This window comes from Acinonyx jubatus, chromosome X, assembly GCF_027475565.1.
Source record: "Acinonyx jubatus isolate Ajub_Pintada_27869175 chromosome X, VMU_Ajub_asm_v1.0, whole genome shotgun sequence".
Lineage (NCBI taxonomy): Eukaryota > Metazoa > Chordata > Mammalia > Carnivora > Felidae > Acinonyx > Acinonyx jubatus.
Genome location: NC_069389.1, coordinates 38,810,439 through 38,825,546, shown reverse-complemented (window position 1 = coordinate 38,825,546; position 15,108 = coordinate 38,810,439). Strand labels below are relative to the sequence as shown.

The 15,108-nt window shown below is 38.5% G+C and overlaps 1 protein-coding gene across 5 annotated transcripts in view; it reads right to left on the bottom strand.

Moving 5' to 3' along the window:
- KDM6A (lysine demethylase 6A) overlaps positions 1–15,108 on the bottom strand; it is a 204,722-nt gene that overhangs the window by 43,836 nt on the left and 145,778 nt on the right. The window contains exons 10-17 of one of the 5 annotated variants that reach the window (XM_027054049.2): positions 13,184–13,310; positions 7,712–7,810; positions 7,361–7,580; positions 6,667–6,801; positions 6,061–6,216; positions 5,403–5,498; positions 4,104–4,205; positions 3,035–3,430 (exon numbers count right to left, since the gene is read on the bottom strand). In XM_027054049.2, coding sequence (XP_026909850.1) covers positions 3,035–3,430; positions 4,104–4,205; positions 5,403–5,498; positions 6,061–6,216; positions 6,667–6,801; positions 7,361–7,580; positions 7,712–7,810; positions 13,184–13,310 — 1,331 coding nt within the window. The remainder of the gene's footprint in view (positions 1–3,034; positions 3,431–4,103; positions 4,206–5,402; positions 5,499–6,060; positions 6,217–6,666; positions 6,802–7,360; positions 7,581–7,711; positions 7,811–13,183; positions 13,311–15,108) is intronic. The other 4 variants (XM_027054051.2, XM_027054050.2, XM_027054052.2 and 1 more) reach the window with 4 other exon arrangements.

Below are 15,108 nucleotides of genomic sequence, written 5' to 3'. Positions count from 1 at the left end.
TTAAAGAAGAACAGATTCGTAAGTTACAATCCTAACAGAAGTTCCCATTAACTGCCAATTATACCTCAGCACTACAGGCATCCTAACAAAAATCTCAGGTTCTCCGACCCAGAACCGCCCCCCCGCCCCCCATCCCACCTTCTCACCTACTTTAACAATTCTCTCCTCTGTCTCCCACGTTAATTTCTCCCTCTCTACTGAACCCTGCTCATGAGCTTCCACCCGCCTTGAGTTTCTTTCTGCTTTCTCCCATCTTAAATTTAAAACAAATAACAACTCTTCATCGCACTTCCCCTTCCGCTACCACCTGTTTCTCTCCTTCCTTTTCACGTCACGGTCTACGGGGATATCGCCCCTGGCACTGTGCAGTGCACAGCCCACACGACTTTAAAGTGTCAGTGCTGGGACTGTCTACATCTATTGTTTTTGAGTTCTCTCCTTCCACTTATGTTGAGACCAACCTCAATTAGGCTTCTGATCCCACCAAGTCCACTGAAATGTCAGCAAAATGTTTTCTGTAAATAAAGTGTCACATAGCAAGTACTTTAGGCTTGGTGGGCCGTATAGTCTCTGTCACACACTTTTCTTTTTAAGAACCCTTCAAAAATGAAAAAACCCATTCTTCATTCGTGGGCTGTAAATGCAAAAACAGTAACAAAAACCAGGTCATGGTCGTGGGGTGGACTGGCCTGTGCCCCTTAGTTTCCTGGTCCCAGCAATGTCACCAAATACCTCAGATGGTCAGTTCCCAGCCCTTACCTTACTAGGCCTATGAAGCACTACTGGATTTACACTTTGATCACGCTTTCCTCCTCGAAAGACTTTCTTCACTTGGCTTCCAGGCAATCACTCACATCCTCCTGGATCTCCTACCACCTCACAGGCCACCTTGAGTTCTTTCCTCCATCTACTCACACCCCATGGGGATCTCACCCAGACGCATCCATCCCTCGAGTTGAGCCAGGCCAGCTTTGATTCCTCCCTCTCACACCCCAACTCTACCAGCTAATCCTACCAGCTCTGCCTTCCAAAGGAACCCGAAAGCTGACCACTTCTAATGCTGCCACTCTGGGTCCTGGCACCACCATGTCTTAACTTCGATTACAGCAATAATCTCCACGTCGGTCACACACATCATTTCTGCCTTTGCCACCTTTAGTCTATCCACAGAGTACCAGAGAGGATCTAGTTAAAAACTAAGTCAGATCATGTCATTCCTCCATTCAAAAACCCCGTTTCCCATTTAACGCACAATAAAATCTAATACCCTTACAACAGCTTACCCGGCTGAACGGGACTTGGCCAGCGTGGCCAGCTGGACCATACGTACCTCCCTTCTTACCCTCTGCCCGCCCTGCTCAGCCATCCTCACCACCTTGACTTACCTCCAAAAATGCGAAACACACTCCTACCCTAGGGCCTATTGCTCCTTCCAGCTCCTGAGACTTGGAACACTCTTATCACAAATACCCTCAAGGCTCACTCTGTAACTCTCAGGTCTTCATTCAAATGTCATCTTCCGTGAAGCCTTTCCTGACCTTCCTATTTACAACTGTGAATCCTCTACCACCGATGTCTAGGACGCCCCAGCTCCCCTTCCTAATACATTTTTCCATAGAACTCACCATATCATTACCTAATATTCTCTATACGATGCTTACTTGTTCACGGTCTTTTTACCTGCATGAATTAAGATATCCTTGTGTCGGCGGATTTATCCCCAGAGCCTCGAACGGGACATGCACATGGGAGGTGCTCAACATTTAAGAATAAATACAACTATTAATCACTCTAGAAGATGGTCCCGCCAAGAAAAGTACTTCAAGAATAAACTTAAAAGTCTTTGAAGAATGAAATTATCTTGGTTTTACCAATAACATAAGGCTAACCAGCAATAAGTCAAACATTTCTTACTAACAAAAGTACAAGTAATTTGGCAATGGTGTTGGCAACATTTTTTTTGGATGCTTACTCTTTGACCCTTCAGTTCCATTTTGAAACACACGCTCCATGGAAACAACCCAAAACACAGGAAAAATGATGTGCACAAATACTGAGAAGTGAAAATTTAGAAATTGTATGTCTAACAGTGAACGGAGTAAAATATGGCACAACTATCTTTGATAGAAATAATGTTCATGAAATCCATTACTGTTCTGAAAACTGCAGTGGTTCTCCTTTGCCTTCAAGACAATTAGGCGGGGCACCGGGTGGCTTGGTCTGTTAAGTGTCTGACTTCGGCTCAGGTCATGATCTCACAGCTCATGGGTTCGAGCCCCGCGTCGGGCTCTGCTGACAGCTCAGAGCCTGGAGCCTGCTTCGGATTCTGTGTCTCCTTCTCTCTCTGCCCCTCCCCTGCTCGCGTTCTTGCTCTCTCTCTCTCTCTCAAAAATAAACTTAGGGAAAAAAAAAAAATGAGGCAACTTTCTCTACCTTCCTCGGCCTCACATTTCACCATTCCCTCTTCATAATCTATACCTCTAGGCACACTTTACCAGCCCTCTCCCCTCCCAAACTCTCCAATTTCTGGAAACTCTAACAACTTGGTTTATGTGCCCTCCTAAACAGTGACAGCACTTTTCACCAAAGTCACACTTCAGAGTAATTTACGGTAACTGCTTCTTTAATGGTCTTTTTCTCCCACCACAGTGAATACCTAAAACATATTAGCATAAGTACCTGATCTTAGGTAGGCAATATGTGTAGAAATGAACTAAGTAAAACAGTAAGTCTGGGGGGGGGGGGGGGTGCTGTATGATCTATTTTCTCTATCCTGTGGAAATTTCCAAGACTGTGTGTGTGTACGTGCACGTGTGGGTGTAGAATCTTATAACGGAAAAGAAAATACACTTATGTACGTGTGTATGTATGTTGGCAATCAAAATATAGCTGATAACATCACAGTACTATAAAATACTTACAAAAACAGTTCCTCAAACTTCTATTTCTTTTTCTCTCAGAATGCATGAAACCAAAAAAAAAAAAAAAGAACTAGTATGTGAGAAGCCAACGAAGCAGCTAGCTCTTCTATTACCTGAGTGGAGTTAGATAGTTGGTTTTTCCACGGCTCCTCTGCGCTGCTGGTCAGGTTTGTGCGGTTATGAGGTAGAGTGAGTGCGTTTCGCTGCAGGTAAGGCACGTTTCCGTTACTTCCACTTCCCGTTATGTGATTATTGCCTATCAAAATAGCGTCTGTACTCCCCAGCGTTCTTGATGTGCTACAGGGAACATGGCCTGTAGAAAAGGGTCCGTTGGCCAAAGGCTGCCCAGGACAGGCAGGGCGGACTCCAGGCTGAGACACGCTAGGCACTCTGGTCAGAGCGAGCTGGGGCTGCTGGCCAGAGATGGAGTTTGCAGGCAGTGATGAGTCAGCTGTCGGCCCGTTAGGAATTCCAGTAGATCGTACCTGTGCAACTCCTGTTTGTCTCATCTGTGAAAAGGCAAATGAAAAATAAACGCTCCTTGTGTGGGCCATAAGGTAGAGGACCAAAAATATGAAGGAGTATATATAACCGGGTAATCTCTGATTTTACCCTAACATTTAATTTCTCTAGGCTGAAAAATACACACTTTTTTAAAAACAAGAAATTGTGTTCAGTCATATTTAGATTAGCTTCCTCAGAAAAGCAGAAATCTGTTTTATTTTTAAGAAACATCCTTTTAGTAACGACAAAAGAAAGCAGCTGAAAATTAAGAAAACTGGAATTTACAGGTCTTTTTCCCAATCACAAAATAGAGGATCTCCAATTTACACTCTATTATATTTGTATGTCAGATCCTCCAAATTCAACAAGTCCTGAAGAACCCCATCTCGGTTTAGGGCAGCTCATTAAGTATTCAATAATAGAAATGAGCCCTCAGAACAGCGGTAAAATAGCATGTAAATAAATAATAAAATACCAAGTCTTGTGCTCAAAATTAAATTTATAGCTGTTTTTTCCTAAAACTCTCTGTCCATTATTAGTATTTTAAGAAGCAAGATTACTAAATTCCACCAAATACTGGTAGAAAGAAGCAGGCATGACCATGCTCTAAAATGTTTCAGTCAATAAAAGTACTCAAAACGCTAACAAATTTTAGGGGAAAAAAAATGCTATACACACTTGGTGTTGCTGCATTAAGACAAACTGACTTTCCAGCTGTTCCAGCATCAGTTTCTGTGCTGGATTTAAGTTATTTCTATTTGCACGGAGCTGTTCCAAGTGCTAGAAGAAGAAGAAGAAAGGAGAATACGGTCAAAGACATATCTAAGAAACCAGCTCAAGCTCACTATTCTAAGCAACCTCGTCATGAAACGACCGGACCAATGCGGAGCCGCGATCTAGTCAAAGATACGGATTCCTGACCAACAGCAACTAACCCTGAGATGATGTCCTTTAAGAAGTTTGAGAAATTAAGAAATAAACATGCATCAAAAGAAGTTTACTGTAATGTGGTATTTGAGACAAGTGGGCATAAAATTTTACTCATTAATACTCTATTTTTCAGTATTCACACAGAAAGTTCTTTACACTTACAATGCATTAGGACAAGTACACTCAAAGCACCACTGTTTGGAACAGGAAAAGTGTGAAGACAGCCTGACTACCTAAAATCAGTGCTCTGCTGAAGGTGTGCATCTACAGAAGAAATACGCTATGGCGGGGGCGCCTGGGTGGCTCGGTCAGTGAAGCGCCGACTTCGGCTCAGGTCATGATCTCACGGTCCGTGAGTTCCAGCCCCACATCGGGCTCTGCGCTGAGCGCTCAGAGCCTGGAGGCTGCTTCGGATTCTGTGTCTCCCTCTCTCTCTGCCCCTTCCCCGCTCATGCTGTGTCTCTGTCTCTCAAAAATAAATGAACATTAGAAAATTAAAAAAAAAAAAAAAAAAAAAAAAAAAAGAAATACGCTGCGGCCATAAAACAACAAAGAAGCTCTTTACATCCCGACAAGGAAAGGCCTATGAAATACATTGTTAACAATCAATAGGCGGAGCATTCTACCATTTGTATAAAAAAGGAGAAAATGAGTAACGCGTGAGAGGAGGAGGATGCATGGTTGCTTGTGCAAGCCTGAACATATCTCAGGGAAGACAGGTAAACTGGTAACACTGGCTAGCTGTTAGAGGGAGAACTAAGCGGATACGGGCAGGAGCTAAAAGCTAAGTGGGTAGGAATTTGCCCTGTGGAGCCTATAACCATACAGATGCACTTGGAACTATGTGAACGTTGCCTGTTTAAAAATAAAACCAAAAATAGGTGAAAATCAGGAACTAATGATCCCACTACTCTGACAAACATGGGTTCATTTTACTTATGTGCATTTGACTGGATTGACTGAATTAATACTTAAAATTGTAAAGCTTACTTCTTCTACTCCTTTGCAAGAGGAAAAACAATCTGTCAAAAGCATTCTCTTACATACCTGTAATTTCTGTGGTGTCAAACACCACGAATGAGCTTGTTGCTGTACTGGAGGATGTGACACTGCATGGCCACTACTCCAATTATCAGAAGTATTCTGAGGAAAATCGATAAAAAAAAAATTAAAGAATATTTGGTTAAATCCACAGAGTTCACAAGAATGACTCATGAAGGCCAAATGACTATGAATTGGAATATTTACATATAAAAAATGTTATGACATTAAATTCTTTTAAAAATAATTTTACATGCATAATAAATTTGGGAAATCATAAATTAAAAAAAAATACTGATTCTTTAATCAACCACCCGAAAAAGCCCACCCCTAAACTATGGCCCAGATGGCTAACCTAAACACCACACTGTCCACTAGATCCAATAATAAATTTATCTCAATGTCAGTAGAAAGTGATGATGAAAAGTGTGTTGAGATCTTAACGGCAGGGAGATGAATAAAATGACTTGATGAATGCAAATTTAGCCCTACGTTCTGTATTTAATAGGATGCTAAGAATTTGGGATGGAAAAACTCAAACCTTTCACTCTTTTGATGTCCACAGATTTAAAATAAAGGACAGGAGATATTCAAACTGCACAAGTTCAGGGCAGTTGGGAGATTCCTTTTGGACTGGGATTTTCTATTTCTCTAAAATATATACCTTTGTTGGACTAGATGTTCTTTTCCTCTTGGCAGGACTGGACAGGTCATCTACTTGGCTAGAAGGAATCATGTGTAGTGGCAAGGACTGCTGTGAAATTGGTGTTTGACTGAGGCCTAATACAGGTTCAGTATTTGCATGATGAGGTTTACATGCCTAAGAATCACAGAAGGAAGACAAAAATAGGGTTCTATATATTCTTAGTTCATTCCTTCAAATTATAAAACTTTACAAACTGCATACTTTTCAAAGCTATGTGGACATCGCTGATGGCAATTATTGAAAATCAAAATCAAATGATCATCAATGGAGGAATGTGTACCTTCCTTTGAAAAACTGCTTTAAAAATTAAACAAACCACTGCAGCATCATTTTAAGAAATCTCCTTCAAAATCATGAAAATGCACAAAGGTTCTAAATTGGCACCCCAAAATTTCTTCCCATATCAGAGGGAGTTTTATTTCGATCTAGATTCCCTTCACAATTAAATCCAAAGGCTTTTCCATTAATAAAAGGCTCCTGTACTTAGTAAAATACGCTTGACCACTACAGATTGAAAAGAACCCTTAAAGCTGGGTACCTGCAGAACATAACCCAACTTCTCACCTGCTGTGCTGTGTTCATGGCACCCTGCCTGGAGGTAAGCTCTGCGGGGATTGGTAGGCTCCACGCCTCCTCAATACTAGGAAGTAATTTAGTTTTATTCTGTAGACTACCTTGTGGAAGGTTACACAACTGAGCCTAGGAAAAATTATGTAAAAAGCAAATTTAACACAAGCCTACTTGAGTAAGAGCAAGTCCACTAAATCTTCCTAAATGCTATAACTAATTGTTTTTAAAAGAAAATAGATTCTTAATTTGGGGTTTCAGAAAGATACTAAGTATAAAGAGGGTAACCAGAATATAGACCTTTGTGAGAATTCAAACAAAGCTGAGCTCTGTTTTCAAAGTTCTCATAGCTGTCTTCTCATGAAACTCCAAGCAAGAGTGAAAGACAGTGTTTGTGTTCTTTTCTCTAAAATGCTATGACAACTTAAAAATGTAGACAGTACGTAGAAAAAAATTATGTAAATTAATATACATCAACAGTAAATGTGCAAAAGAGCATCTTTTAAAATACTGCATCTCTTACTTAAAATGAAAAGTAAAATAATATTACAAGCTATGGTATGTTTACAAAATATGGAAACAAATTATAGACAGCAAAACACAACTAGACAAACTTTCCAGCCACCCGCCTCCTGCCTGAGTGTCATGGGGAAACATGTGTCTTTAAAAAACTGCTATTTAAAAGTTTTACCTGTAAATACTTAATTCGTGCTGCAAGTGCAGAGGTATTACTACAACTTTTGCTTCTGGTTGCATTTAAGTAGCATTTAATGGCATCCTGAGGCTGGTTGCAGGATTCGTAGAGTGTGCCTAGGTCCATCCAGGCTGCAGCATGGCCATGGTCCAATTGTACAGCACAAATATAAGCCTGTAAAGCATCCATAGGCTGATTTTGCTGCTGATATAGCACGCTAGAAAGAAAAATTAAGGACAAACAAGAGGTCAACTAAGAAGAACTACTCAGCCTCACCAAGTATATTATATGTGATATGTAACTGTCATGTATCGAGTATAATACCATTATTTTTATATAAAGTCTTACCCTATTGAACACCATGTATCTGCACTTGCTTCTGATTTATCAATAGACTGCCTGTAAGATATAAAGGCATCCTGAACTTTCCCAATACTTGAATAGCACCTGAGAGGGGAGGGAAAAAAAATCCAGACAATTGCATTAATACTGATTAATCTGCTGAAAAATGGACTACATGTATCAAAGCAAATTAAAATTCTGAATGAGCTAACATATTTCTGTGAATGTGTGTGTGTGTGTAAAATTATAATTATAATGTACATTATAATTAACCATTCAATAAACTATACTATAGTCTATCTGGTAAGTGCTAAAGCATGATACATTAATGAACAATATTAAAGTAATTAAAGGCCGTATTACTTCAGTATTATATTGAGAGTTGAAAGCGCGCATGTGTGCTCACACATGCACTTGCCATGCCACTTCTATAGCTTGGTATATTTATATAGCTTACATAAAGAATATAGACTTAAAAAAAAACAAGAAAACCATTCTATTCTGGTAAGACTGGATGAATCTGATTTCAATTCTACTTTCCTAAGTAATGACCATGAGGTCAACCATTCTGTAATTTGTAAAAAATGCAAACATTAAGATGCAGGCAATATCAAGCTAACTATCAAAAACAGTATAATAAGGTGAGTGCGGCATTTCATGACATGTAAGGGTAGCAAGGTCTGATTAAAGTTTCAAGGACCTGTGGTTTTTTTGTAATTTTTTTTAATGTTTATTTATGTTTTTTGAGAGAGAGCGAGAGAGAGAGAGACAGAGTGCAAGCAGGGGAGGGACAGAGAGAAAGGGAGACACAGAATCTGAAGCAGGCTGCAGGCTCTGAGCTGTCAGCGCAGAGCCCAATGCAGGGCTCAAACTCATGGACTGACTGCAAGATCATGCCCTGAGCTGAAGTCAAACACTTAACTGAGTCACCCTGGCACCCCCCCCAACTTTGTAATTTTTTTTAACATTTATTTTTTTTGAGAGAGAGAGAGGAACCTGTTATCTTCTTAATGCAGATACACCTGATGGATACACAGAACAGCAGCTGAAACTATAAATACAGAAATTATCTTCTTAGTGCTTGGCACTAAGGAAAAAAGAAAAGACAAAACCCAGTCCCTGTCTGTCTTCGTGGAGCTTACAATTTAGTTGAGGACTGAAGACATATTACAAATGTCATGATGCCATATCGAATGTCTGTCACAGGCAATTCTCTGGTCTGAGAATTTAGGGTAGAAGACACCACAATACACACTACAGGATTTAGGAAAAGCAAAAAAGGAAGGATAACACTAAGGAATTTAAAATAAGTATAGAGGCATGTTGTTTAGATCAGTGATTCCCAATTATCAGCCAGTATAAAGCAATTTATGGCCACGAAAACAAAATAGAAACACAGCAACATATACTTATATATATAAATATTCCATTAAACTAATTAATACTTATACTGTAACTGACTTATTTTGAAATACTACTGGCTGACTAAATGGCAAAAATATCTTAAATGTTTTCACTTGCCCAAATTAAATATTTAGATCCTCATATTATTCTTTGAAATTTTGCTGATTCCTGCAATCCAGAAGTCTGGGAACGCCTGAGTCAGACAGAGAAGATGAAAGAGGGCATTTTAAAATGTTGTTTGGGGGGTGCCTGGGTGGTTCAGTCAGTTAAGCATCCGACTTTGGCTCAGGTCATGATCTCGCGGTTCGTGGGTTTGAGCCCCGCGTCGGGCTGTGTGCTGACAGCTCAGAGCCTGGAGCCTGCTTCAGATTTCAGATTCTGTGTCTCCCTCTCCCTGTCCCTCCCTTGCTCATACTCTGTCTCAAAAATAAATAAACATTAAAAAAAATTTTTTTAAATGTTGTTTAGGCAGTATAACCAAAACTTAATGTACATAAGATAGTACAAATAGTAGAGAATTATAAATCCAGCCCGAGGTTACCCTGAAGTTTTTGTTCTTCTAACAAGGGAAATGGCACCATGAAAACACTTTATAGGAATAGTAATCTGCTAGCAATGTGTAGAGATAAACTGAAAAGAAAAATAAATTATGGACAGTAAAAAAGGCAGCTATACTCACTGGTTTGGAACAGGCCAAAATTGGGGTGAAAATAACGAAAATGGAAAGAAAGAAAAAGAAGGGAGAAATATAGTAAACCAAAAGATATAAGGACTTTTGTGACTGACTGATTAGATATTCATAGCAGGGGCTTATAACTTAGTTTTTAAGCCTGATCAAAGAGAGTTAAAAAAGAAATGGTGACATCATTGACAAAAATAAAAGGAGAAGAGCTGGTTTGGAAAAGAATATGATGAATGAGCTTTGAAATATGCTTACTTTGACGTGAGATGAGAACACTAAAATAGATAATGTTAGGTAAAGAGTAAGAGATGTGGTCCTGAAATTTAATACCTCAAAATGTAGAAATCTAGATTTGGAATTCATCCATATAGAAGAGAGGGTTTAAGAATACAGGACACCTGGGCCACCTGGGCGGCTCAGTCGGTTGGGCGACCAACTTCCGCTCAGGTCATGATCTCGCCGTCCGTGAGTTCGAGCCCCATTTCGGGCTCTTTGCTGACAGCTCGGAGCCTGGAGCCTGCTCCAGATTCTGTCTCCCTCCCTCTCCCTCTCCCTCTCTCCCTCTCTCTCTCCCCCTCCCCCACTCACGCTCTGTCTTTCGAAAAATGAATAAATGTTAAAAATATATATATAGGACACCTACAAGGGAGACGTTAAAATAAGCCTAAGGATAACTAATCTTGTGGATTGGGTAATAAGAAATGTCAGTGACTGAGAGAAGGCAATGTCAGAGAGCACCCGCAAACTTCCACAAAGTTTGTTAATAACTTCAGGAGAAGTTATGAACAATGCCATGTAGGGACAGACACCACAAAGAAAGGGAATCCTTAACAGATAGTAGAAAACACGTTCTGTTTGTTGTTGTTAAATCAAAGCCAAATCTCAGGATTTATAGACAAATTTACCTAACCACTGGGAGGAACAAGCAGTTATTCCCAAAACTCATGTTTTCACATTCCATTCCTACAAAGTGAAAAGTAGAAAACCAATGTGCCCAACTACAGATGTCCCAGTCCAACCACCAACCACTTTTCCTCTAGCAAAACTTAACTAAGTGCCCCTGAGACAGCCCTGTGTCTTTGAAAAAGCAATATGTGAACCTAGGCTCTAGTTCCTGTTCTGATTTAGTTACCTGTGTGACTGTAACCTTAGATAAACCATTTCACTCCTCTGAACTCTATTTCTACATCTGTAAAATAACAGGGTTTACAGAGTGAAGCAGGTGACCTCCCCGGTCCCTCCTAGCTCTAACATTCTATAGTTCTGTGATAACACTGCCAATGATTAGTACTACTATGAGAGCATTACCACATTACACCTTTATTATGATATACACATGCCAAAGGACATCTTCAACACAGATCTGAATGTGAACATAAGTAATAAAAAGCCATAGAACATTAGGGTCATCAAATCCCAAAGTTGCTTACTGACACCTGAGGTCTTTATTCAGAGCTTTAAGAACTTAAAAAAAATTTTTTTTAATGTTTATTCATTTTTGAGAGAGAGAGAGAGAGAGAGAGAGAGAGAGAAAGAGAGAGAATCCAAAACAGGCTCCAGGCTCTGAGCTGTCAGCACAGAGCCCGACAAGGGGCTCAAACTCATGAACCACGAGATCATGACTCGAGCCAAAGTCGGACGCTTAACTGAATGAGCTGCTACTATTCTTCACCTTAGGTCAAAATGAAAATAATTGCCTTTTAACCTGTATAAAAAGAAATTTTCGTATGTAAACGTTAACACTAGAGACAAAGTCTAGGCAGTCCCTACTTCCCAGTACTCCATCTCCTTTCCAGTCCCTGTATGAAGCATCCCGCTGTGCAACACTAAACAGCAGCAATGGTGTTAGCTCGAAAAGCAAATGGTGTTCAGTTAGTTCATTTACTACATTCACTCAATAGCCACTCTGCTAGTCGACAGTATACAAAGATGGTAGGTTCCAGTCTCTGCCCCCAAATATCTTCATTCAGTGAAAGAGAAAAACAAAGTTTGGACTCTCAAGCTTCTTAGTGAACAACCCAAATTAGATGATTTTCTAGGACTTGGAAGGTATTAGAAAATTTCTGCTAAAAATAGGTACTTCCCCAGCCAACTCTTGTTGTACATTATTAATGACTAATCAAACATCTCTCTTAAAAAATCTTAGCACTACTCCATCTCATACACACTTTGCTAAATTTAAAGGAAAAATGAAACCATACAAAATACTAAAACTTAATGGGATTACATGGCAAATTCACTCAAAGAGCTTAAAATTAAAACAAAATAGGATAATTTCAAAAGAAATCATAAAATCGAAACCTTTAGGGTGAGAAGATACCTAACAGATAATCCATAACCAGAGTTTCGCAACCTCGGCACTACTGACATTTTGGGTCAGGTAATCTTTTGTCGTAGAGGCTATCCATCCCACTAGATGCTTGCAGTGCTCCCCACGGTTGTGATATAACCAAGTATCTCCAGACATTATAAAATGTCCCCTATGCGACAAAATAGGCCCCCAATGAAAACCACTGATCTCATATAATCCTCTTATTTAAAAGGTTAAAAGAAAACTGAAGCATCAAAAAGTTTAACTGTATCACCCATGATCTACAAACAGTAGCCTAGCCAAGACCTAAATCCAAGTCTCCCAGCTGCTAGTACACTGATCTTTCCACCACACCGTAAAAGCTAAAACCAGTTAGGAACCAAAAGACGATCTAATAATGTCCCCAAAATATAATCTATCAGATACACATACATAAGGTATATTTTAGATAATCAGTGAGCACAATTTAGGCATTTAAAGTACAGAGAAAAGTTTACAGACTTGCAGAACACTATTTTCATTACATGTTACTTCTCCTTTCCAACAGATCCAATAATAATGTATCCACTTTCTCCCTGTGAGATTTCAAGTAGAACTGATTTGAGACCTACTATTAATCAAATATGTCCATTCTAATGTATATATCATTAATCAAAATTACAAATAGCAAGGTTCCACTGGCTACTGGTGGTCACCAGGCAGAATGAAAAATTAATTCGGTTCTGTTCAACAGACATATAAAAAAAAATAACAGAAATCAGAAGGACAGGCATTTAAATACTAGGATGAAGAATTACTATCTGATAAGTCTTTAAAAGCCAGCAATGATTCAAGTCAAATGAAAATCCAACAAGCAAAATAAGAAATGTCCTGGCTGACCAGATTATGCTGAGAAAAACTATCACATTCAGAAGCTTTCACTTTCCAGAAATCTTTGCGACAACATATTTAAAAAGGAAAAGACACTAATCAAGTTATAAATATAAACAAATATAAATATAAACAAAATTATATAGCTCATAATTCCAATCTCTTAGCTGGAATAAACAAAAGCATAGTGTAAGTGTCTGCTAAGTCTCACCTTCCGAGGAAATACCAGGACTGGCCAGAATTAGGATCTGCTTCCAAGGACTTTTGGAGATACTGAATAGCATAGCTTTCCTTGGTGGCTTTATCTCCCAGAAGATCCACAGTGTGATGCATCCAACCTACAGTAAATGATTAAAAATATTTACATAGATGACTTAATTGTTCTTCAGTTTTTAAGAATACCAAACAGAAAACACATAAGTAAAAATTTTTTTTTCAGTCAATTTATTCATTTAGTTCGGCACACACATTCCCAAAATTTAGAACTGCCAATTCTGACCATAAGGAAGTCTGTTTCTCACAGGAAGGTACAGTCAAACCTATAAAGAACTTTATTCCAGAGAAACCAAAACGATTTTAAGTACTGACTTAACACTTAGATTACAAACTACAGTTCCTCTTTTCTAATTTTGGTGTTTGAAAAAATTCCAAGTTATGAAACAAAGAATATAAAAATTCACTGTTCCATGTAAAATTTTATGTGCATTTTAAGACTCTCCAAGACAGTCTATTAACCCATTGTTTATTTCCAAGGAGTACATATAAGATGATTTAATCAATGATAGCTCAGAGTACAACACCCACATACAACCCTATCTCACTGGCAATGGTCACATATATTAATAACTTATCTAAAATAAAAACTGTACAGCATTTGACAATTATTTAAAAATAAAACTGAAGTCTAAGTATATTCAAATGGTGCAAATAAAAATGGTTTAAAATGGGTACCACAAATGTTTAATCAATAAATATAGATTGTGCAGAATCTCAATTATATGTAGAATCTCAAAAAGTTGAATATCTAGAAGCAGACAGTGGACCGATGGTTACCAGGAATGGGGAGGTAGGGGAAACGGGGAGAAACTGGTCCAAGGGTACAAGTTACAGTTATGTAGCAGGAGTAAGTCTAGAGAGTAATGCATAGCAGAATGACTATAGTTAATAATACTCTAATATATTAATAGAAATTTGCTAAGAGAGTAGGTTTTAGGTGCTCCCACCACACACAAATAGTAACTATGTGCAGAGATGGATATGTTGATTAGCTCGACAATACTAATCATTTCATGATGTACCAAAACATCATGTTGTACACCTTAAATATGCACAGTTTTTATTAAATAATAGTTATATAAGCTATCAAAAGATTGGATCATGCAATACTGTATTCTAAAACTTTTAAGACAACACAGGAATAATTTGATTTGATTTGCTGGGGAAGTCATATTTCAGCTGTGGATCATTTCAAGTGCATAAAAATCAGCGTTGTTCTTTGTGTATGGTCCATATTATATATAACAAATAAGGACCCTCATTTTCTGACATTTATTATAGTTGCTGTGCTCCAAAATATATTTCAAGGACTGCGTTACTATGTTTTACAGAAATACATGTCAATAACACATTTACATTTATTCATCTGTTCCTCTTACCTCCTGCTATTACTAGTAAGAATGGAACCTAGAGAAACAGGCTCTAAAAGGAGCTGCTAAAGCAGCAGTGACAAGCAAGTAGGAAGGATTGATACACAGGCATAAATTAGACTTAATTAGGAGAAGAGTTTTTCCTTTCAAAAGCACGAAAAGTTTATTATACTTCTATACTTCGAAATATGGTAAGCCAATGCCAAAGAGGACAAGTGATTCACACGTAACTAGACCAAAACTATTTCAATCTATGTCTTAAATTTAAAAGGTGTATGCATTTTTACTATTGACACATTCCTCACTGCAGCTGACATGCACAAAAACTTGATTATAAATAGTGTGGATTAACAAAACAGCTCATATTCAAGTATTAGCTGAATGAGTAAGCTGTCTTATGATAAAGGTATCACTTTGTTCTTTTTACTTAAGAACTGCACAAAATCTTTCTTTACTATACTAATGAACTTGTTTTAATTTGAAGATATGA